General features: G+C 39.2%; 2 protein-coding genes across 8 annotated transcripts in view; one reads left to right on the top strand and one right to left on the bottom strand.

The window, feature by feature from the left end:
* Positions 1-12,170, bottom strand: LOC106540577 (serine protease 27-like). Its single transcript, XM_087711963.1, has 6 exons — positions 12,119-12,170; positions 9,780-9,806; positions 4,035-4,200; positions 3,342-3,619; positions 2,563-2,753; positions 1-261 (listed from the first exon to the last, which is right to left on the bottom strand). Exons 1-6 carry the CDS (start codon positions 12,168-12,170, stop codon positions 1-3), a joined length of 975 nt encoding a protein of 324 aa, XP_087568089.1.
* Positions 12,171-21,475: 9,305 nt separating this feature from the next.
* LOC106540594 (von Willebrand factor A domain-containing protein 5A-like) overlaps positions 21,476-25,600 on the top strand; it is a 72,469-nt gene continuing 68,344 nt past the window's right edge. For all 7 annotated transcript variants that reach the window (XM_087713749.1, XM_087713748.1, XM_087713745.1 and 4 more), the window contains exons 1-3: positions 21,476-21,583; positions 22,467-22,536; positions 22,777-22,979. In XM_087713749.1, coding sequence (XP_087569875.1) covers positions 22,482-22,536; positions 22,777-22,979 — 258 coding nt within the window. In that variant the 5' untranslated portion in view covers positions 21,476-21,583; positions 22,467-22,481. The remainder of the gene's footprint in view (positions 21,584-22,466; positions 22,537-22,776; positions 22,980-25,600) is intronic.

The raw sequence follows: 25,600 nt of genomic DNA, 5'->3' as shown, positions 1-25,600 counted from the left end.
TTATAAATGAACAGCACTTACATGGAAAGTGCTCAGGAGAAAAATTAAAAAGAAGACAACAGAAGTCCCACTGGGATGAGGGACACCCCCACCGGAAACTGAGTTCTTTTCTATTGTGTGTTGAATCCAGTCCATATAAGAAGTTACTCTGGTATAGACTCCAGGTCGGTTGGGTTCAGAACAACCCACCCCAAAGCTCACAATGCCGGCTAGAAACCAAGTACTATTCAACTTGCAGGCAAGGGGGCCCCCAGAGTCACCCTAAAAAGAAAGAAAGGAGTTAACTAGGAACATTCTTTCAGTAAGTAAGACCTAAGGAAATAATGTGCATTTTGAGTTTAAATTTAAGCAGATGAGATGAATATGGCCAGAGGTAGGTTTCTGCAGGTTCACCCAGGATCGAGCAAACCGGTAGTGGATGCTTCACTTGTGCGCATGCACAAGTGAACCAGTAGTAAAATTAATTGAAACCCACCACTGAATATGGCGATTCACCACTTCCTCTTAATGTTCTTTAGCCAAGCCCTTACCATTACTGAAAAGGGGGAAATAATCATGGTGATTTAAAAGTAAATGTGAATCAGTGGAGAATCAGTGTTATATCTTAAATGTCTTTGTTACGGGTTTGAAGGCCAGTTAAGGATATTGTTGGCATGCTTGGAAGCCTTTGTTATTCTGCTTTCAGTAATTCATAACATTATCAGAGACATTCTGGAGAAAATTTCCTTGCTGCTTTGTGATACCATCTGCCTCAGAAGGACTATGTAAATCAAAACTTTGGATAAATTGTATTATGTGAGGAAATATACTGCCATTAAGAATGTATTGCAAGAAGAGTCCATGGTTTAGATTAAGAAACTAAAGTTTAAATTCAAGCTTCATCACATAACTTATCAAATTTACTTTATTCTAAGACATGTTATAAATATCAACAGGAAACAAAACCAATTCTAGTCTACTTATAGGAAGAATGATATATGGAAAAATGTCTAAGGTGGTTGTTTATTGTTACATTTTTGGGAGATGGGGAATTAGATTAATTTCTTTATATTAAATGGGGAGCTACAAGAATGCATGTGCAAAAATGTGTTGCTGTTAAAATACCTGTAGTTTATGAACTGAATAAACAAATACAATTATTAGTAAAAAAATATCTGGGGGAGATAGATTTAATGATTTGAGGGCATCTCATTGAGCACACAACACTATACACTGAAGGAAAAAAAATGGTGGGATGGATTTAAGCAAGAGTACATATACTGCAATTTACTGCATTAACTTAGTGTTTCTTATAAACAGAGAAAATCTTTTGTTAATTTAATAAACTGCCATTTTCATACTACCTTTTAGCCAACAAGATCAAAAATGAGCAGGTGAGTAACTATTTTGGGATCAGAGACCATATTCAAGACACATGTCGTATCTGGGGCTTCACTGTAAGAAATATGAGGTTTGGCAAAAAAAGTGAACAGTTCAGAGTGAAATCAATGCTTGAGTACCCGCCTTTAGGTTGTATTAAGCTGCTTATCTCTATTCTCATGCCCAACATTGCTGTTGCTTAACAATCACAGTCAATTGTAAATCATAGTTGCTCACATTACTGGTAAACCCTGACTTACAAACAAACAAGAAGACCTGTTTTGGTCACCACACTATAAAAAAGATGTTGAGACTCTAGAAAATGGGCAGAGAAGACCAACCAGGATGATTAGGGGACTGGAGACTAAAACATATGAAGAACGGTTACAGGAACTGGGCATGGCTGACCTAGTGAAGAGAAGGACCAGAGGAGACATAATAGCAGTGTTCCAATATTTGAGGGCCTGCCACAGAGAGGAGAGGGTCAAGGTATTTTCCAATGCACTTGAAGGCCAGATAAGGAATAATGGATGGAAACTTAACAAGGAGAGATTCAACCTAGAAATAAGGAGATTTTTTCTGACACTGAGAACAATCAACCAATGGAACAGCTTGCCTTCAGAAGTTGTAACAGTTTCATCACTGAAAACTTTCAAGAGGAGATTGGACTGTCATCTGTCAGAAATGGTGTAGGGTCTGCATGGGCGGGGGGGGTTGAACTAGATGAGCAATAAGATCCCTTCCAACTCTGTTAATCTGTATAATCTGTATTATGACCATTATGATTCACAGTCAGTATTAAGATTCCAGTGATTTCTTTTTCTGTCCTGTATACATTGCTTAGAGAGTCAGTTTAATGTACTGATCAAGCTAGAAATTGGAGACTATGAGTTCTAGTTCTGCCTTAGACAAAAAGCCAGTTACTGTAGGTGACCATGGGCCGGCCACTTTCTCTCAGCCCTCAGAAAGAGGTAATGGTGAACCACTTGTGAAAAACCTTGCCAAGTAAGCCGCAGGCAGTCTCCAAGAATTGGTCATTATTGAAGAAAAAAGTGGCTGGATTCATACATTTCGCTCAGCTTGGTTATATAATAAATTGCAATGCCCTAGTTCCCAGACACGTGCTAAACAAGCAAATTCTATATTAGTGTAATATCTGTGACAAATTATAATTGATCCATGGCTCTTATCCTCTATTTTTACCTGGCAAGAATCTTTCTTTCCTTCCGGATATCCAGCACAGATCATGTCATCATAAATTAGCCTGTAGTTTTTTGGCAAAACTTCAGTATCTACATCAGAGCTGCTGGAATCATTATGGTACATTTCATCACATTTATCAACATCTAGGATTGGCATTTCCAACTTTTGCAGAATCCGAGTGATGAAAGAGGCTGGTGAGAAAAAAAAAGGGAGACTCTGAGACCGAACACCAACTCCTAAGCATTTAAGGGTGGAGCCTTCCCGCATTTGCTTTTAAAGATCAAAGGGGTAAGTGGAAGTATCTGTGATGCTTTAGTCTGTGAGTCTCATTTAAATCGCTCCCAGCTCCTCCAGTCCATCTACCAAATGTTTAGGCTCCACACCCTTTGCAATAATGTCATTGCACCACCAACTACATTCTTGAATGGATGATTAAAAAACAAACAAATATTACAACTGCAAAAACAATGGATGTAATTAGCCCTGTTATGAGGACTTTAAGTCATGGGTCACATATGCCCCACCACTCACTTATTACAGAAACTTCCAAATAATGGAACCAAAATTCAGTCTCAAATCACTACTGCAAAAACAATATTTGTACAGCAATAAGCAATATTATAAATCATATAAATGCATTAACCCACCATAAAGTTTAATGCAGCTTAATGCCCCTCAAAATACTGGGGGGAGGGGTAGCAGAAGCATGCTCATCCAAAGGAGACCTTGAAGAAGCCTGAATTCTACAACGATCTAAGAAGACCCCACCTTTTTCTTACCATCTGGATAGACGTCCCCCCAGCCAGTGACCCAACACATCATCCCTACGGGGAAAGGTTCAGGATCTTCAACAGTGGATAAGCAGATAGGCAAGATGGTTCGGGAGAAACGGACAGGCTCCTCTAGTTTCACCAACGCAATATCAGCACTCAGCCCAACTCCAGCATAATATGGATGTACTACAATCAGGCTTATAGCAGATGAGACCATGGTGGATGCTGGTTTGGGGAGTTCGTACTCCCCTAGGTGTACTCGATACTTGGATGCAACTAGTGGCCTATGGGAGCCAAGGGGAAAAATAATCAGTCTTCCATCATCCTTGCTCGGCTCTGAAACTAACAGGAAATCTGGTGCTTTCAAATTATGTGATTCAGACAATATCTTTACCATGCAATTGCTCTATCTTGTTCATGGAGCATTATGGAGGGCATCATTTATATATTTATGCATTAAATCAAATATTTATTATGAATAAAGATCAGCATCAGAAGGGAGGAGTCAAAGTAGAAATTCAGATTTCTTGGCTCTTTTAATATTGTAATGCTATCTTCATAAAGGCAAAATAAAATTGGTCCACTGCCAAATTTTTGAGCTTAGTTGAATTGCTATTGTTCCCATCTTCAATTACTAATTCCCTTAAAGAAGAGAAACTGGCTGAGATACAGTCTTTTTAATGCAAATCTGCTACTCACCCATCAAAGCAATGAGCAGCTGTCACCACCCACTGGGAGGAAATGAGACTTCCACCACATATGTGAAGTCTGTTTTCTCGTATGCTGACCTGCCATGGCCATTCCCCTTCTTCAGCTCTCTTCCCACCCACAATTCGAGGGGAATGTACTTTGGGGCGCCCACAGACTGTAAAAGAAAAAAAGAGAAATATGAGAAGATGAGAGCTGTAGGAAATTGTTCATACTACTGCCTTTCTACAACCAATGCAGCCAACTTGCCATAATTCAGCTCACATATTGATTTTTATATTATCATTATTATTTTGTGAAGTCACAAGCTATTTCAATGAGTGAAAACCACATATATTTCCTTCAAATTCGTATTTTTTTTATAGATGGCATTTTTCACTTTCTGTTTCAAAATATAGCCAGGACAGAAGCTCGAAGATTCAGATGCAAGTTTTTTTACTTCAATTCAATCCTAAAAAAATATGATAGGTAACGTTGACTATCGGGCCTTTATTCCTGATGATCTCACAGGCACACACAGACAGTTTTCTTGGTAAAAATATTTAAATGGCAACTGTCTTCTTACTTTTTTTTTTTCATCTTCTTGAAAGGATTCTATCCAAATAACAAGCTGGTCCTATTCCACTTAGGTCCTACATATAGTAGAGAATTTGTAACCAGATGGTAGAAGAATGAAAGGATTAGAATGAATCAACAAAATGAAAGAGTTGTGTTTAGTTCATGTGAGGGGGGTAGTGTCAACCGCCAGGAAACTCAGGAGCTCCAGACAGTTCAAATGAATATAAAGGTATACAAGAATCTGAATTACTAACAGCCAAGGGAAATTAGCGGAAGATAAAGAGTAGAAGGAATTCAAGGTGGGCTGGACTTAGATCTCTTGGGCATGAAGGGAACTCATGACTGATGACACATTAGACCCCTCCCTCAGGCTTAGCCTGATCATCTTCTACAGTAACAAAAGCTCTGGATACTTGTTAGGGTGAGGAAAGATATCCCAGATATATAGATAAGAAAAATGATTACTAGAAAGACATATGAGAATAGCAGTAGATTAATAATAAATTGCAATAATAATAAAATATGTTAAATATCTACTTGAATGCTGGATGTTTTTAAGAAGAAATTGGACAACCATTTGTCTGAAATGGTATAGGGCAGTTTTGGCAAATCTTTTCAGCACCATGTGATGAAACGGAAGAGCACAGGAGGGCACCGGGAACCGGAAGAGCAGTTCCCCAGTGCGCATGCATGCACCGGTCATCTGACTTTCCAGTTTCTAGAAGACCAACTGACCAGCCTGCCTGCATGCACTGGAAACTCAGCTTCCCAGTGCGCACATGCACACAGGGAAACTGTTCTTCTGGTTTCCGGCGCTTCCACGAGTGTGAAGAGCAGCTAGCTGGCGTGTCTATGTGGAAGATCAACAGGCAACGGCTGTCATGCCCAGAAGGATGGCTCTGTATGACACTTCCAGCATGTATGCCATAGGTTCACCATCACGGGTATAGGGTATCCTGCCTAAGCAGAGGATTGGACTAGAAAACCTCCAAGGTCTCCTTCAATTCTGGTATTCTATTCTATACTATTCTGAATATGTTATCATTTATCTGTGAGATCATTCAACAGCACGGGATAAAATATCACCAGTATGTGGACGATACACAGTTGTATCTGTCCGCCCCGTGCCAACTCAGTGAAGTGGTTGACGTGATGTGTCAGTGCCTGGAGGCTGTTAGGGTCTGGATGGGGGTAAACAAGCTTGCACTCAATCTGGACAAGACCGAGTGGCTTGTGTGTTTTCCTCCCAACAATTGGTGTGATATTCCATCTCTCAGGCTGGGGGGGTGAAATTGTATGCCCCTCAGACAGGGTTCGCAATTTGGGAGTCCTCCTGGACCCACAGCTGACTTTAGAACACTATTTGTCAGCTGTGACCAGGGGGGCATTTGCCCAGGTTCACCTGGTGCACCAATTGCGTCCCTACCTGAACCAGGAGGCACTCGCAACAGTCACTCATGCCCTTGTGACCTCAAGACTGGACTACTGCAATGCGCTCTACATGGGGCAGCCCCTGAAGAGCATTTGGAGACTTCAGCTTGTCCAGAATGCAGCCGCGCAAGCGATTGTGGGTGCACCCCGGTACACGCATGTTACACCTATCCTCCGTGAGCTGCACTGGCTGCCCATTGGTCTCCGGATACACTTCAAGGTGTTAGTCGTTATAAAGCCCTTCATGGTATTGGACCTGGGTACCTGAGAGACCACCTGCTGCCAATTATCTCCACCATACCTATTAGATCCCACAGAATAGGCCTCCTCCGAATCCCATCTACCAGCCAATGCCGATTGGCTATCACTCGGAGGAGGGCCTTCTCTGTGGCTGCTCCGGCCCTCTGGAACGAGCTCCCCGTGGAGATTCGGACCCTCACCACCCTTCAGGCCTTCCGCAAAGCCCTTAAAACCTGGCTGTTCTGACAGGCCTGGGGTTGACGAGTTCCCGTCCCCACTCGAACTGTGCGGTTATTGATTTTTTAAAAATTCTTTTGTAGTTGCTTGTTTGTTGTTTTTCCCCTTGTTTGTATTCCCTACCTGATTTGTGAGCCGCCCTGAGTCCCTCCGGGAATAGGGCGGCATATAAATGCAATAAATCCAAATCCAAATCCAAATCTATAATTAGTAGCAAAACCTTTCCTTATAGGTAGATAAGAAAAATAGGGGTTCCCCAGGTAATTTCATGATAAAAAAAATATCTGGGGCCTCCAGAAATCTTTTACAAAACAGTAAACAAATTAATATCTCCTCCAGGTATCTTTTAATTCCTTGCCATTCCATTGATTGGGAATGCGGCAAATATATTTAAAGGATTCCAAATTATCTACTGATGTTTAAAAACATTTTGTGTTTGCTTAGCCAGGTGTCATATATTTTGTCCCTTAAATGTTGTTGACAACTGCCATATGTTTACAGAGTTGGATGAATCATAACTAAAAGTAATTACATTGAAACAAATTATATCTAACACTAGATCGAAAGAAAGCTGTAGAAAGAATGTGGGCAGATGAGTGTTGATCAAGCAACAAGAGATAGATGGAGGCAGCAACCAAATTTTGCTAATTACAACTCCTAATATTCTTAATTATCATGGCCAATTATAAGGGATGCTGGAATTTCTGCTGGAATTTCTACTGGAATTCAGCAATATTCATAGCTTTCATGCTACGCATAATTTACAAAAATGTAAACAATGGAATTAAATGAAAAGTAACATTTAAACAAGAGAGAAAATGTATATTGTGTGTGCGTGCGGGCGTGTGTGTTTGTGTGTCCTACCTAGCTCTCAGATATGTTTATTAATAAGCACAAGAGGCCCATAAAGTACACAGATTCCATGCACATCCTATCCAGATGATCAGTCTCTTTATATTGCAGAGGGTCTTTTCTCATCCATGTACAAAGGGTGTGACCATATGGAAGTCTACAGGCCCTACACTACACTGCATTTGCAAGTGTGTGCATTTTTAATCTCCTTTGTACATGTAGTCACAGTCTTCTGTTTCATGACTCTCTTTGCACTACATTGAAGCATAATACGCATTTGCTCATCTTGAAAATGAGTAAGTTTTTGCACCAAATGGGCTATCATAGATGATTGGGAAAAGGAGGCTCAAATATGTATGGATTTCCTACTAAACTAAAGAATAGTTATAAACTGCTACACTCTTTCTAAATTTCCTGGCCAAAACCTAAAATCCCTGGCAAGAAATATTTTTAAAGGTATAAATAGGTGGGGGGGGTTGTGTGGGTGTATGTGTAAAGGCTTATTTATAAGTCCGGAAATTATTCCTTATGTTATATATCATATATTATATGCTATGGATATATTACATGTAACTCTGGAATGCCTCGAGCAATTTCAACCAAACTTGGTACACAGATGATTTACTCTCTGGAAACAAATACTGTGGGGGTAAGACACCCCTAACATCCCTAGGTTTGTGTGTTCTGTTAAGATACAGCCTTAAAATGGCTTCTATTGTATTGCTGTAAAATGGCTTCTACTGTACAGTGCAGTGCAGTGGAGTTGCCATGGTAAATGTTTTAAAGTATTCCACAAGAGGGATCCCTCAGGTAAAGGGGGGAAATCCAACATTAGAAATTATGTTTGGTCTGGATATTTTCACCCTATAAATAAATAGCCAGGCAATGATGGGTTATCAACTAGTGTATAGTATGTTAGAATAAGTCATGAATATAGTGGGCCTATAGAACAACCATATCTAGCCTTTTCCTGAACCCACTGGGAAACTCACATTGCTGGAATGTGTGTATTACTGATAACAGAAGATCCTGGATGTGTGTATAAGTGAATTATTGCTGATGATACTAGGTGGAACATTAGTGAGCATAAGGAATGCAGTGGATTGCATTTTTCATGGAGTCATGGAACAGGGAGTAAGAATGTAAAGTTCCTGACAAGACCGGGGCAAGATGTACCATACATATGGATTCAGAGTAAACAAGTTGGGTATAAAGAGAGGACTGGAATGAACCCAGACTCTCAGAGTGCGAGACAACTCTTGATGGAGCAGGGGACACCCTGAGTCTGCTTCCCAGCCCTCTCTAATACAGCCTGGTCACTTGTGTTGGGAGTGTATGGGAATATTTTGTGAATGTGTAGTCTGGTTGGGCAACAATACCTACAGCAACCTGAGTAGCCTTGTTGGGCATAGTTAATTGAATAGCCTTGTTGGGCATAGTAATAGTGTTGAATAGCGTTGTTGGGTATAGTTATTTGAATAAGTAAGTATAAGAATAATCTTTACTGACATTGTACTTAAATAAAACAAAATTGGTTTTAACCTCACTGGTGCAAAATTATGACAGAAAGGAAAAAAGAAAGAAAAAGAAAAAAAACTAACGTGTGGAGGGAATGATTGTGGTTGTATTTAAAAGTCTCACAGCCCAAGGATAGAAACTATCTTTAAACCTGTTTGTTCGGCTGGCTATACTTTGATGCCTTCTGCCTGATGGTAAAAGTGCAAAGAGACACTGACCAGGGTGTGAATCATCTCTGAGTATCTTCCGTACTCTGCTAAAGCAGCGAGATCTGGCAATGTCATCCAGTGGTGTCAGAGGGCAACCAATGGTTTCTTGTGCCGAATTGGTCACTCTCTCTAGTGCCTTCCTGTCCGCAGCTGTTAAACCAGCATACCATACTGTAATATAATGTGTGAGGACACTTTCTATGGTGGAATAGCCTTGTTGGGCATAGTAACATGAATAGCCTTGATGGGCATAGTTAGTTGAATAGCCTTGTTGGGCATAGTAACATAAATAGTCTTGTTGGGCATAGTTATTTGAATAGCCTTGTTGGGCATAGTAATATAAATAGTCTTGTTGGGCATAGTTATTTGAATAGCCTTGTTGGGCATAGTAACTTGAATAGCCTTGTTGGGCATAGTTATTTGAATAGCCTTGTTGGGCATAGTAACATGAATAGTCTTGTTGGCCATAGCTTATTCTAGTAAGATAAATTAGACAAGTATATATACAATTATAAAGGAACTAATTAAGCAGTTGCACACTTCCTTTCTTTTTGTCTGAATAACACAAGAATAACAGGACTATCAGAAAACTATGTTTTGAGTGCTTAAACTCAATTTTATGACATCTCTTCTCTAGGTTTTTCCTTCCCCATTATTAAATTGACTATCCTTTACTCAGGTGTGTTCTTACCTTTTTGAGCATCAGTTTTTTCCACACCTAAAAATAAAATAAATAAAGTCAAAGTGATGGAGTGAAGAAACATTACAGAAGAAACATTAGAAGAAAAATAGAGTTAGGTTACCAAAAAACCTCAGGGTCAATATTTTTACTCCCCAGAGCACCTGTCCACAACGGCAAGGTTGCCATCCTTGTACAGGGAAAGAATTATAATCATTTATTGCAAAACATCTGAATATTATTTTTTATGACAGTACTTTTCTTCACCATGGATTCCCTCTTAAATACCTTTCATGGCCATGGACTATGACCACAGACCCCCAAGACTTAACTCAAGATTTAAATCATAACATTTCTTCAAGCCTTCGCAGATTCCCTGTGACATCGCAAACCCTCAGGGGTCGAAAGATCACAGGTTGAGAACCCCTGCTTTAAGAGCTAAACCAACCTGCCTAATAGGTAAACATGGCCACATGTGAAATGTTTAACTGGGTCAGCTAAAAACCTAGTAGTCATAATTATACAACAAGATAAGATGTGTTAGTGCTAATCAGAGACGTGCAGGCAGGGGAGGCAGGGGAGGCAGAGCCTCACCACTGTCATCATGAAAAGAAAAGAAAATGTAAAAGGAAAAAGATAAGAGCTGAGGTCAGGCTGAGCTAGTAGTTGCCAGAGTCACCATGGATGATTCTGCTTAGTGCTTAACTGTTTTAAAAAAGCCTCTAAAAAGTGCCCTCTACAGGAGGAGGCAGGAGAACGACGTGCCTCATCTAGTCTGACTTTTTATGATCACTCAAGCAGAGTTAAGCAAGGGTTAAAAGCCGAAAAATTCCTGACATAGATGAGGCATGTCGTTCTCCAGCCTCCTCCTGTAGAGGGTTCTTTTTTAGAGGCTTTTTTAAACAGTTAAGCAGAGTCATCCACGGTGACTCTGGCAGCAACTAGCCCAGCCTGACCTCAGCTCTTGCCTTTTTCCTTTTACATTTTTTATTCTTTTCGTGATGGCAGGCAAGAGCAGAGTTGAAATCCTCTCTGAAACAGCTGGAAAGGGTACATGTGGGTCAAAGGGAGGGGGAGGAATTCAAACTTCATCCTCCTGGTGCAACTGTGTGTGTGTGTGTGTGTGTGTGTGTGTGTGTGTTTGAGAGACGGAGGATGGAGGACGGAGGGAAAGAGGAGGAAGAAGAGGGAGAAGAAAAAGAAAAAGAAAGAAGGAAACTTATTTAGCAAAGGAGAAAAACAAATGCTGTCACTTTAAATTGGAATTGAGCATGCCTGGCTGTGGAATTCTGGGAGTTGAAGTCCACAAGTCTAAAAAAATTGCTGCCTCACCAGCCATAAACCTCACCGCACATCACTAGTGCTAATATTTGTTTTTTAATGGTTCTGAGTTACGAAAACCCAGACTTGGATACCTTGTTATGGAAAGCCAGAAAAGATGTTAAATCCATAAACAGATTAAGCATCTTCTATGAAGGCTCTCTGCATGTGTAACCAGCTTATCTATAATATATCACTATGTCGTAGCTCTTTTTGTTAATGAACTCAATGTTTGGTTAAGTTACATTGTCACCTCTCCTCTTACCATTTCTTTCTCAACAATATCTGTAGGTATTTCTAATCCATGCCACAAATCTTTCAATTGTTTTTGATCCAAAAGACTAACATGAGAGGAGATCGGATGGCATAGATTTGCATTGTTCTGGCTCACCAAACATGTTCTATCAAAAGCCTGCAGAGATCTTTCCCAAACCTAAATTTAACTGAATTTAGGCCTTGAACATGGCACATAAGGCCAGGCCAGTAAAAAAGATGCCATTAAAAAAATTCCTTGATTAATAACTGCAATAGATTTTTCTCTGAAGACTGATAAGCAGCAAAGCTGATCTCTCTAATGTATTGTTACAGAAAAAGGAAGAGAACAATAACCCAAACCTCCTATGAACCCACATACACACAAACTATTTCAGTCCAGTAATTTATCAATTGCATAATACATCAAAGTGATCAATTGTTACATAATGGCTACAAGGAAAGAAAATAAAACCCATCTGCATTTCCAAGTGTAGAAATCTACACACATATGCACCAGTGATGCGTTTCAATTTCTTTTACTACTGGTTTGCTTGTGCCCGCATGCACAAAAGCATCCGGGTGGGTGGACGGAGCCTCTTGCCGCCACCACTACCGGTTTGCTGATCCTGGGTGAACCAGCAGAAACCAATCTCTGATATGCACTTTCTTTACAAAGCTGGATTACCCATTGTATCTGACTAGTGAAACACAACAATTTTTTCCTTAACATTTTTTTAATCAGAAGGAAAGCAATACTTGCTGTACTGGCTACCCACCTTTCAGCAACAAAAATAGAAGCACAATCTGGGAGCAACAGAGACACAGCATTGTCCAGAACTAGCAGTGTTCAGTCATCCAGTCCTAAGGCAGATCAGGTATAGAGAACAGCACACTGGGCTGTGATGCTCAAGTCAAGCACCCAGGATTTGCAGAGAACCAAAGAAGCAATTTCTTGACTTGCCCCTTTGTTGCTCAATATCAAGCAGACTGCCAGAGAGACCTGAGCTGCTTAGTATTGTCCTTCTCTCACTCCACCCCCAGCTTTTCAGTGGGGCAAGTTGAACAGCCTACTCACAGGCCGGAAATCAGGTTATCCCAACTATTCTATCTCCACCTCAGGGTGGGGTGAAATGGTTTAATTAATTTGAAGTAATATGAACAATTATCTTATAGCAGCCTGCCATTGAATGTAAGAGAAAAAGTATCTATTATAATCTCTATTTCAAGAATTAGAATTATATGGTTTTCAAGCACTATGCAGGGTGCTGGTAACAACAATTTTAATGCCTGGAAGATGTAGTGTCAGTGTCTCTGGAACTTGCAAACTCAAAGATGAACATTCTGGTGATAGAGAACTTCCTTGAGGATGGGCGTTAGCAAGAGTCCGAAATATTAAACCTCTGTTCCTGGTGACTAACCCACATTGGATCCTGAAATGTTATCCTGGGACACAAATATTTGCCTTCATTTGTTAAAGATGAACAATCTATTCGTAGAAAACCCACCCTTTTTAAGTTCAAGTCAAAATGAGGCATGCCACATGGCACTAACACATAATTCAGATATCGTACTAAACAATAATTAGCTGGGATTATGTAATAAATAAGATGTTATTTGTAAGCCAGAAACCTAGGTTCACACAACCAAGCCAAATTTCCATGAGCTATTAAGCTTCAGATATGTATGTTCAGTTTAGCATAAGAATTGAACTACATGGTTCAATCATAGTTCACTGAATTAATCTGAGTGGATTCAGTCAACACATCAAAACATAAGCTAATTACAGTGTCTCTAAATAACAATTTATAATGCATTAGTAGAAATGAAAATAATGCAATCTTTACTATTAACAAAAATTACTTAGATCACATAACTGAAAAACTCTTCGAAAATGTGATCAAGATAATACAAGACTTTTAAAATACAGACTGATGGATACCTGAAAACCAATACATCAGAAACTACTATTGAAACAAAAGAGTGGCCAGCAATACCAGGAGAGAGTCAAATTGATGAAAAACCTATAACAAAATAACAAGATTTGTGAATTGAAGTTGAAAGACTTTGGAAGAAAAAGTCAGGTATTTTCAAAGCCATATCAAAGCCAGTCCAAAAGGATTCACCAATAGCATAACTTATACAACAGCAACCCTATGGAAATAAAATAACTTGCTGAAATAAAATAACTTGCTTGAATTTACTTAATTTCCTATTTCCTGTGAGGTCGGCCAGACCAGGAAATAGACAAGAGCAGCTAGGTACCATTTTATTATTAAAGGTTATAATAACAGAAACTTGCAAACTTGACAAAAGATTCTCTCTCCCTCCCTCCCATTAAGAATGGTGAAATACAAATGGTGAAATGCAAATGAAATATAATAGAAGGGGAAACAATATAAGGTGAGTGATATTGATTGGCAATTGCTATTAGAAAGAACAGGAAGCTCCTGTTCGTATTTTATTGTATAAATGTGGTGTACGTCTAAGTTTTGTGTATGTGTATTTTACATGTTTGTAAATAAAATTTAAATTAAAAAAAAAAGATAAAGCCAGATCAACTAATAAACAGATTCATTGCTATTATATTTTCAGGTTAATGAGACATCTACAGCTAGGTCTGAAGGTGGCTAGCCTGCTCCTAGTATTCTGGCTCTATAGCTTGGGAAATCTAACAAAACTCAGTAAAGCCAAAAATTTATTTTTTTTCCTTCAAAAAAATAAGGCCTTCTACCTTAGGAGAAAGTAAATAGGCGTTCCAAATAGCATATTTATATATTATATATTATCCAATAACAGGATGCAAATCTTTACAGATCACATCATAATCTATACCAAAAAACAATGATTCCCCCACCCCCATAACACATACTAGGAGCCGTGGTGGCATAGTGGTTAGAATGCAGTATTGGAGGCTAATTCAACTCACTGCCAGGAGTTCAATCCTTACCGGCTCAAGGTTGACTTAGCCTTCCATCCTTCTGAGGTTGGTAAAATGAGGACCAAGATTGTGGGAGCAACATGCTGACGGTGTAAATTGCTTAGAGAGGGCTGTAAAGCACTGTGAAATGGTATATAAGTCAAAATACTATTGCTACTATCAGCCTCTCTCCCCTTTCTTACTTTCTTTGATTTTCAGTTATCTCCTAGACCTTGCTTAAATTATTGCTTAAATTTCAAGAGTTCACTAACAGTTCAATCAAATTATTCATGCCACTATCTAATTATTATATTTAAGGACATTTCCACCCATCCTTTGCCAAAATTAGTTTTCTCTTTCTTGCACATAAATCAACAGTGCAGAGTTACTATGCATCATTACCTAAAAATATGTTGAAATCACTGTTGTCCAATGCAATGTAAATATAAATTCAATTTCCATTCTGTTCCCTCCCTATTCTAGCTAACCTCCCAGGAGAGCAACCAAAACGCAAAGCACTAGGAGAGCAGGTTTCCCAGGAATTGTGCTGCTAATTTGGAACACTAGTACCATGCTGACAGTGCATATTGAAAAGTCTGTGTCATATCAGCACTGCCAAAAACTATAAATATACATTTTACAGAAAGACATTAACATCCAAGTTGGTTTATATTATGGAAGCTATATCATACTTGTGATACATATAATATACTGTGTGTGTGTGTGTGTGTGTGTGTGTGTGTGTGTGTGTGTGTGTATATATATATATATATATATATATATATATATATATATATGTATGTATGTATGTATGTATGTATGTATGTATGTATGTATGTATGTATGTATATGTATGTATGTATGTATGTATATTCTATTCTATTCTATTTAATTTCAAAAAGTGAGTTAATCATTTAGGAACATACAAACCCAATGATGTGCTAGTAAATATTTAAGACTTGGTTTTTTCAGCATCATTTCTTCTGTGTTGTATCATTAGACATAGGCAGAAAAGCTCTGCTACTGATGCACAAAATTCCAGAAAATTTAATAAATTTTACTCGTGATCTTATGCAAATTGAGACTACACTCTCAACAATTTGCATTCTGCAATATCAATAATCATGGGCCCTAATGCAGTTGCCCACAAACTTATAAGAGCCTTCCTGGATAAAACCATTAGTTCATCCAGTCTATGTAAACACTTAGTAACCTCTAATCCTGGCCTTGTACGAATCTGTCTAGTGCCATTTTAAAACCACTCAAATCAGCTTTCATTACCACAATTATCACTAGCGAATTCCACGGATTAATTATAGTACTGTAAGTGAAATGTGGAAAAAAATGTTTTCTTTGTTCAGCAAGCATTTGATTTCAGCTAGACAACCCATTGAATGATCTTTTCAGAGATACTTCCTTACCAAAACTGAGAAATTGAATGACCCTGAGCATTGGGCAGGCAAAAAAGCAGTGGGGAGAGGAGCAAACTTTGACTTCCCCATTGACTTTGTTTTTCAGAAGCTGGCAGGAACATCAGAAATCATGATCTCATAAACTGCAGAAGACCACAGTGATATTGCAGTAGCTACAATTTTGTGAATTCAATTATGTATTGTATGAAGATCCTTGACATTTCAATTTTATGGGAATGGGTCCTGGGTTTTGTTCACGTTATTTAATTTAGAGGATTTGAGATATTTTGTTTCAAAAATGTCCAAGCTATGGTTCACTGTTTGGGCTCATTAAAGGTTATAAACAGACAAAAAGACAGGAGAATTTGATAGCAGATAGATTTCAGTTTCATTCCCCAAAAGTGTTAACAAAAGTTTGCTGTAGCAATTTACTTTTTTAAAGCAATCTTCCCAAACTTTGCTGTACTATAGGAAAGTTCAGTTTTATCCTCCATTAGTCATTGACAATGATGGGCTAAGAATGATGGGAGCAGAATCCAGTAACCTAAGAAAGACAATTTTATAAACTGTGGTTGATTTCTCATACCATTTTAGAAATGGATTATAATTACTGAAATAAGATTTATGGAATAAGCTATTCACACAATGTTTAGCCATAAACCTGTCAATTAGCGTCAACTGGTGCATAAATTGAATTAAATAAATAAACCAATATTTATAAAGCAAAATAATCTATGTTCATCGATATCAAACCAAAGTTTGTTTTACTCAAAAATTTAATTTGATGATGATTCATTCCATTAATTCAAGCTTTACAGGGTTCTGGTTTCAATGTCTCAGAGAAGATGTCCAAAGATAGTTATTATATAATTTATTTGAGTTTGGTTTAGCATCCTGTGTGAAGTTACAGTTTAGCATTTGCAAACCTATACTTTGGTTAAACAGGGACCTGCCACAGAAAGTAAATGGTGGTGCAAAGGCCTTACTAATCTGGTTTGGAAGCTAAGCATGCTATGTAAAGAGCTAATATCTAAGGAATCTCTGGAGTTTCGATCTGTTTTCTTAGTACAGTCAGTCCTTTTAATTCAATAATTATTGTAATTTGATGGTATTTTTCTCTCCTGCTATAGGTTGTTTCTATAATCTTAATCTTGTGGGTTTTATTCTTTCCTGGTACATAGTTGCCTTCTAAAACCAATGCTTCAGTATCAAAAAGAGCTGATGCACTTTCTCATATACGTACATTTCAAATTCACAATCATACCATGTTTTTATAATAGGACTGAGAAGACTCCAAGAGGCTCTCAAAACTCTGCAGGGACTTTATAAATTCATGGGGCTATGACACACCAGGGCTAGCCCAAAAATTGTTGTTTTAGACCAAAACTGGTCTTAAAGACCAGATGGCAACTTCCTCCATTCCAGATACAGAGGTTGGCGAAACTGAATCTTAATTTAGTGCTGGAAAAAGAGGAAGTCCAAAACACAAGAGAAAAGGACATAGTCCAATGTGTTCTCTAATTTAGCTACATTACAGTTTTAAAAAGAAGAAAAAAGGATGACCAGCATTAAGGTGGATGCACTTGATTATAATGGGAATGGCTATGTCATTGGAAGATCTCAAGATCCAAACTGGGAACAGATCATCCTGGAAAAGGTTTATGAAACTACTAAGAATCAATACCATCTTGATGTCAATACTTTAAAAAAACAAGGAAGTAGTGGGCAAAACAAACCTGGGAATCCAGAAGGCTCTCTTTATTTTTTAAACCATATTATAGATATATTAGATTATTCAGGACTTTTGTAGTATCAACATACCAACAGCACACAGTGCAAATTTTAAACAATTGCACTAAGGACTCTACAAAACAAAGATCAAAGATCACAAGCAAATCAGATCCGAAATGTCAGGCTGTCCATCCCAACTTTGCATAGTATACTGGTTTAGGTGCAATAAACTATGGTTTGATTAACCATAACTTTCGGAAACACACAGACTGAATTTGCACAATTGTTAGCCTACATATCGTTTCGTTATGGCTTTAAATATTCTATGAACTATTCTCCAATTAAATTTCCTTACAGTGCCAAAACTAAACAAATTTTACTAACTGTCCTTCTTTTGGTGACATGTGTGAAACCTAATTCTATCACACATCTGTACAAATTGTTAGGAACATTTGATTATGGGAGACCAGCTTTCATCTAGCATTCTTACACAATCGTGTAATACTTTAGCATCATTAAGGATCCCAAAGGCTTTGGAATGTCTGCATACCATTCTCTCCATGGACCAAAATGCAGACATGGCATGGCAACTTTCATCACTCATGTCCATCTTATCTCCAGCCCATTCATTAGTAAGGTTCAAATCAGATTTAGTTAAAGTAGGATTTTCTACGAATATGCAGGATTTTGTATTCAAGGAAGAAAACATGTCAGCAAAATTATGCCTAACATAACTGCCTAACAGTTAAAAATTTAGACTCTTCACAAAACGGGGGAGTGGTTGATGAAGATGCTGGAACTTGCAAAGATGGCTAAATTAACTTCTTTGATTAAATTTGATAAGAGAAAGAAGTAGGAATTTTATAATCCAAAAGGGATAACTTTGTAATCATACTTTGCTGCAAAGGAAATCAGAAGTTTCTTGATTCTTTTTCTTTTTTATCCTTTCTACACTTTTTATTTTTCTCTCTCTCCTTGTTCTGCTTAATCTGCATTCATTTCTGATAATGTTTATGTTCTCTTTTTTTGTTAAAACAATTTATATTTTTAAAAAGATGTAAGGATGGGCATGATGACAGCATCTGTCAGCAACTCCATAAAACTAAAAGTGGATTTTCCTGGGATTGCACTGCAGCAAATCATGCCATTCTGCAAACGAGGCCATTGCTTTAACAAGTGGATGACAGACACAGCCTGAGCATCCCGGTCTACTCCCTCTCCTTTCAAAACCAGTATTGCATAAAACTAGTATATTTTTCCTATTCTGTTACAATCCATGTGCAATCTTAAAATGAGTAAATGTGCTTACTTAAGAAACCAAAAAGGCAATTGAAGTAACTTTATTTATTTATTTAATTTCTGTAGCCTCAGTCCATGACTCTAGGTGGTTTAAATTCAAAAAATATAAAGGTAAAGGCCATGGTCATTGTCGTTCCCCCCTCGCCCTCCCGTCCAGCTGTGTCTAATTCTAGGGAATGGTACTTGTCTTCATTTCTTAGCTGAGGGAGGCAGCTTTGCCAAAGACATTTCAATGGTCATTGTAGCGTATGACTATACATTGAGGAGCATGGAATACTGTTACCTTCCCACCAAAGTGGTACCTATTTAACTACTCACATGTTCATCCTTTCCACCTGTAGTTGGGCAGGAGTTGGAACAAGGATGGAAGCTTATCCTCTTGCCCGGCCCTCAGGTCTCAATCCCAGGCTATCAGTTTTCCAGCTGACAAGATCAGCCTCCACCCCTGAGCCATCGCACTCCCTTCAAAAATATATTACAATCAAATATTAAAAACATTTAAAAATAATAGAAAACATTAGAAGCATAGCAGCCAAGATACTGGGCAAGTTAACAATACAGCCAAGAAACTGGTCCCTTATAGCAATAGCAATAGCAGTTAGACTTATATACCGCTTCATAGGGCTTTCAGCCCTCTCTAAGCGGTTTACAGAGTCAGCATATCACCCCCAACAATCTGGATCCTCATTTTACCCACCTCGGAAGGATGGAAGGCTGAGTCAACCCTGAGTCGGTGAGATTTGAACCACCGAACTGCAGCTAACAGTCAGCTGAAATAGCCTGCAGTGCTGCACTCTAACCACTGCGCCACCTCGGCTCCTTATCATGTTCAGCACCCCGCATATGGGAACATAGTCAGGTTTTTAGGCCTACAAAAGGCTAACAGGATTGAGGCCATTCTAATTTTTGAACTAAAGATGTTCCATAGAACAGGGGACACTATACAAAAAGTTCATCTTCCAGTTCCCATCAGTCTATACTCTTTGGCTGATATGATCTTGGTTGGATGGGTAAACTTCGAGAAAGGAGATCTTCCGATTGCAACTTGAAACATTTGTAGTCAAAACAAGACCAAGAATGGTTCCTGGACACCAATTGTCACAGTGACTCAGAGATGACGGAGGCTATGGCCTGCCATATAAAAATAAAGATTGTAAAAGCAGGAGGGAGGAAAAAAAAGAGGATGTAAAATTCTAAGCCGCCCAGGGTCGTTGATTGAAATGGGTGGCTACAAAAATAGAATAAACAAACTAATATATAAAGGTGTTTTTTTCTCTCACTAATTGTTCCTGTCTTCATTAAACATCTGTACCAGCAGAAATCAGGGTGTAGTTATTTAAGCACCCAAATTTCATTTTAAACAGTACACTCACATGGACATTGTGCGTGCTGAAAGATTGAGTTCACCCAGTTCTTCAAACTATCCATATATTCTTATAGGATACCTGATCTTTGGCCAATTTTAACATATGGCTGATGGTCTATTCCAACAACAGGGGAGCAGATATATGCCCGGAACAGATTATCCACCCCAGCTATGATTTCAAACACTGTATGCACCATCTGTTATTGGTTTAGGCAAGCTGAACATACTTATACATAGACATGCAACCCTAACAAGATCTATTATAGGTCAAAGATGGCATTTTTCACCCGCAAGGTTGGCAAATACATTTAAAGATAACTCAGCGAAATGTTGGAAATGCCACCAGGAAACAGGGGGGGGGGGGTATATTATCATATGTAGTGCACATGCATAAAAGGCAAAAAAATATTTGATAAAAAAAATTGATAATTCATGTAATAACCGCAGCTAGAATTGTATTTGCACAAAATTAGAAAAATGAAGATATCCCTATGGATGAGAATGTGATTAGGAAAATATTAGAATGTGCAGAAATGAATAGGTTAACACTTGAAATTAAAGAGAAGGTGAAATCTGATTATTACAATATATGGGAATTATTTTATCAATGGTTAGAAAATAAATACGGAAAATGGAAAAAAGCAGAATGAAATAGAGAAAATGTTTTAACAAACTTAAATAAGTTAAGAAGAGGATTGTTATAGTATTAGATATGGTATATATTAGTATTAAAAATAGATAAAATAATAATTATGGCTATAAATTGTAATTGTATAAAATATTGGCATAAAATATTTGTACCCAGAGGACACACTGTTTAATGGACGATTATGTTTGAATAAAAATAAAAATAAATATTATTATTATTATTATTTTAAAAAAGACCTATATAGGTCAAACTGCATCTGGCTACGAAGTTCTGAAAAATCCAATTCATGGAAGTGGAAAGGGAGGGGAGAGACATTAATCTTCCCTTCCCGCTACGAAGTCCCTCGCTGAACAAAATTTGAGTTACAAGACCCACTGATTGAGGAGAAACTGAATCTCATTTTTGCTCTAGGTAAATAACGCGATGGATTTTGGCCTTCCACCTGCTCCCAAACCCTGACAGCAAAGCCTGTGAATGATTGTGGCAGCTGTAATTCCTTGTATAGCGAGGTCAAGAATCGTCAGATATGGGATTTGCAGAATATCGGTTGCACGCTTTTCTTAATAAAGCGAGACACGCCTCTGGTGAGGTTAGAAACCCCCTGGAGGAGTGTGGTGGAAATGGCAAAACGGGGACGAAGCCAAAAGCACACAGGGAGCGACGTGCCCCCTCTACTTCATTGGTTTCCGTTGTTTGCAACTCTCGGACCAAGCAGGGTTAGGATCGCGCTGATTGCAGCTTGCTCGGTCGAAGGATCTGTGGCGTTCTCTAGCGAGAGGCGGAGATAACGAAGAACTTTCCCGGAAAGCTTACTTTCGCTTTTGCTTCAGGGAAGAGCGGCGCGCAGTTTCCCATCTGTAAAGGCAGGTAAGTTTTCTGAGATACTTTTATTTCTTTGCTTATAGCAAAGGTTAGTCCGTGTCCTGTCGTTTTTCACTCTCAAGTTTTGAATCTTTAAAGAACCAAAAGCATATTTGCTTCTCCATTTCTTTTCTTTTATTGCTGTGTTTGTTGCACTTCTCTGCTTGGATCAATAGCGTCTTGTCTCCCAAATCACAGCTGACAGCTTTCTTCTTCTAGTACTTGAGGTCCCTTCCATAAATTATGCTAAGTCTTCTTGCTCCCTACCTGGGAGGATGAGTCTATATTTCCAGACAGGAGATGAGTGTACTATATATAGTCCAACATTCTTGAATCCAGGCTAATTGGAAAAGGGTGTTCTGTATCAAAAAGCATTGCTACAAATCTTCTAAGGATTTTTCACATAGTGACCTCCATAGTGATATCCATAATGATATCAGAGATCCTATCAAATGAGCCAAAATCCCCATTCATATAATAAAATAAAAATAAAAAAGGATTGGAGAGGTCTCAAAAAACAAGTCCCAACAAAACTAAGCCAGACTATTCTGATTAACCATGATATAAATACAGCTTCAGAAAGTAAACCATGGTTTTATAGTAGTAAACTGTCATTCTTTATTAGTTATCTGATCATAGATATGGAAATAATGCTGTGATACGTTCTTTCTTGCCTTATTTCTAGTTTGTTTTGTGCCCATCAAATCTCTAGCGAAATCATACAAATGAAAAATTTGAATGGTTTTAAATAAAACAATTTATATCTGAAATTATCCAGACATGCCTTAAGAAAATTACTCAGCTGAAAACTGCCAACGTCTTTTCTGTCTTCTTCAATAAATTAATCAGAATTTTTAAAAAATAGGATTATCTTTTTTGTCTTCCTCAGTTGAAGTCTCTCAATATGTGGCCATCAGCTACACATAGATGTGGCTTCCTCACATCCTCTAATCTGCCAGGTAAATTGAGTGTGATTACCGGTTAATAAACAACCAGTTGTATTCTGCTTAAAAATGAAATTAAGGTGATTTCCAGCTGACAGTCTATTATGAAGCTTTGTAGATCAATTGGTGGCTGTGAGGTTTGGGAAGAGATATACAGTGCCTGCAATGAATTTGGTGTTAGTGTCTTTAGCATTTGCTCTGGACCAGGCCAGATTTTAAATTAACCATCCTTTTTTGTTATTTTCCACACCCCAGTGCCTTTGAAAAGCATTTCTGTGGATGTCATTATACGAGGTTTCGTAGCTGACGTAGTATCTGAACTTCAGTACCAGAATGAGGAAAAGAATCCAGTGGAGACCACCTTTGTCTTCCCTCTGGATGATGAAGCCGCAGTCTATGCCTTTGAAGGTCTCATCGGTGAGACACGGATTGAGGCCCAGATCCGAGAGAAGAAGCAGGTACAAAGTAATAGAACATTTAGGGATTTAGAGGTCATTTTTGTGAAGCCAACAGAGATTTCATTTATGCACCCATATTATGTACCTAGAATGTTTCTCCTTAGAATCAGCTTGTCTAAATTTTTCTGTTTACAGATTCTTTCTTTAGTGGGTCTTAGTATATTTTCTTAGTTTTTACAATAGTTAGCAGTTTTTAAGTGGTGAATATATTTTTTATCAATTTGGAAAGAACACTGCCAACTGCTAAACAGTATGCTTTTAGTCTGGTCTTAGGTGAGCTGTGAATGCTACTTTTACAATTGCTGTATTCATTTTTCCTTGTTTAATATTTTTTCCTGAGCTGTTTATATTGCAGTATTTATTCATAGCCATCTTAGGATTTAGAAAATACGTGACCCGACAAAAGTGCACCCGACAATAGCGCGCCGACAAAACCGCTGCGATAAAACCACGATGTTGACAGCGCGCCCACAAAGGCCCGCCGACAAAAGAGCGCCAACACAAGTGCCATTACGGTTAAGGTAAGGGTCAGTGAACCAGTTAAGGGTTAGGGTAAGGGTTAGGGTTAGGGTTAGGTTCGAGTTAGGGTTAGGTTCAGAGTTAGGTTTAGGGTTAGAGTAAGGGTTAGGTTCAGGGTTAGGCTTAGGGTTAGTGTCAGCCTCTGCTTTGTTGTTGCTTCGGCTGCCATGAAACGGGGAGGGAGGGCATGGTATTTGGGAGGGTTACTCATTGTGCTGGAGGAAGGTTCTGGAGTTCAGCTGCTGGTCAGACTACGCATATGTGGGAGATTCCCGCCAGGACAAACGGCACCGACATTCCATCTTCGTGATGCCTTTTGAAGTTATCTCGCACCTGACACTTGGGAGAATTATGATTGGACTGTAACTGTGATGCCAAGGGGAGGGGAATGGGCTATTCTATATATCAATCGCTTTCGCGCCTAAATATTCAGATTTTGCTTCGCTATGCCTTTAATCATTTATAATTAGTAAAAGTACACTTGATTTCCATACATGGAGTCTCGTGGTCTTTCTTTCCTAATTATCTAATGGAGAGGTGCTGACAGTAAGCGAAATCTCACTCGCACCCCACCAGGAGATTTCAACCTTTCGTGGGGGGTGTACTTTCAAGAAGAAACGAGGACGATGTCTTTGCATGCAAGCGATGAAAAAATTGAAAAGGAAACCCCTGACCCATCATTACCTGAGAGAATGGATGAGTTGGAAATAGCGGGTCCTGTGATTCCCCCCCGTTGGTCCTTGACTGTGGGACAAAAGGAGGACAGTGCAAGTTGGGATGCTGGAGTTACCAGGAGAAAACATCAGGCGAAGCCACTTGAGATGGGACAAATCTTGCCCGAACGAAGGCCCCGAGAAAGAGATCAAACGGAGGACTTTGAACAAAGGTACTCTATGCAAAAATTCGGGGAGGGTGAAGAGGCCGTGGGGGGATGGGAGCAAACTAACCCAGAAACCGCTTCTCCCCCCCCCCAGCCAGGGCAGTTGCCAGAGCTAGGGGGCCCCCTAGAAGACGAAGAATGGAAAAAATCCCTCCCTTAACTGTGAAATATGATGGGAATCCGAAAAAACTGGGCCTCTTCATTATGCAAGTTTATAACTTTATGGAAGTTTATGGCCCCGAATTAGAATCGGATGACATAAAAGTCCGAATGGTGTTGCTTGCTTTGGAAGAGGAGGCGGCCGAATGGTGTTTAAGTCTACACCAAAGCAATTCCCCCCTCCTGAGGGACTTTGATCTTTTTATGACTGCGTTTAAGAGAAGATGTGATGAACCCCTGACTGAGAAATGGGGAAAGTTGAAATTTATGACCCTGAGACAAGGGGATAGACCAGTGTCTCAATATATTCAGGAGTTTCAACAACTCGCTGCTTATATGAGAGGGGGGGTCCCAAGAGGCCCTTCTGGACCAATTTGTGTTAGGATTAAATGAGGACATTTATCAACAGTGTGTTAATCGTCACCTTCCCAAGCGCGTTACTGCTTGGTATGAAAATGCAGCAGACATTGAGCTTGATTTGATTAGACTGCAACGTGCAAGAGATGAAAGAGAGAGAGAAAGAGCTGAGAAATCACCCCCACCAACTCGAAAGCCCCCTTTCCGAATCAGGGGTGAAGGAAAGGGACCCTCCACAGGCAAAGCCAAACCGTTCACTTGTTTCCGTTGCGGGAGGGAGGGCCACCGCGCCCCAGAGTGTCGCGCTAAGCTCCCCACGACCGCCCCAGCCCCTGCCAAGAGGGAAGGGAAAACAAACAAGGGCCCAGACAAAAAGAAGAAAGAGGCTGCTTTCTCTGCTGACACCATCCCCCCCCCCCCCGCGGTTCATGCAGAACGTGGAGGGAGAAGCTGACACCTCCACCAGGTCCTCTGATGACTCCGATGATGACGCCTCGCCTCGCTGGGTGAGTTCAAACAAAGGCCCCATGCTGATCCCAATAGAATTAAGGGTACCGCCCGATGGGGTGTCAGAGCATCTTTCCGCCCTCCTTGACTCGGGTTGTTCCCGCTGCATGATCAATCCTGCAATGGTGGAGAAACTAGGACTCAAATTAAAAACTTTGAAAACCCCTATTTTCTTTTGCCAAATAGATGGTTCCATAGC

The sequence above is a fragment of the Thamnophis sirtalis genome, unplaced genomic scaffold, assembly GCF_051295495.1.
Source record: "Thamnophis sirtalis isolate CommonGarterSnake01/CBP01778 unplaced genomic scaffold, rThaSir2_p1.2 scaffold_4, whole genome shotgun sequence".
NCBI lineage: Eukaryota > Metazoa > Chordata > Lepidosauria > Squamata > Natricidae > Thamnophis > Thamnophis sirtalis.
This window is presented reverse-complemented; position numbering and strand designations above follow the sequence as displayed.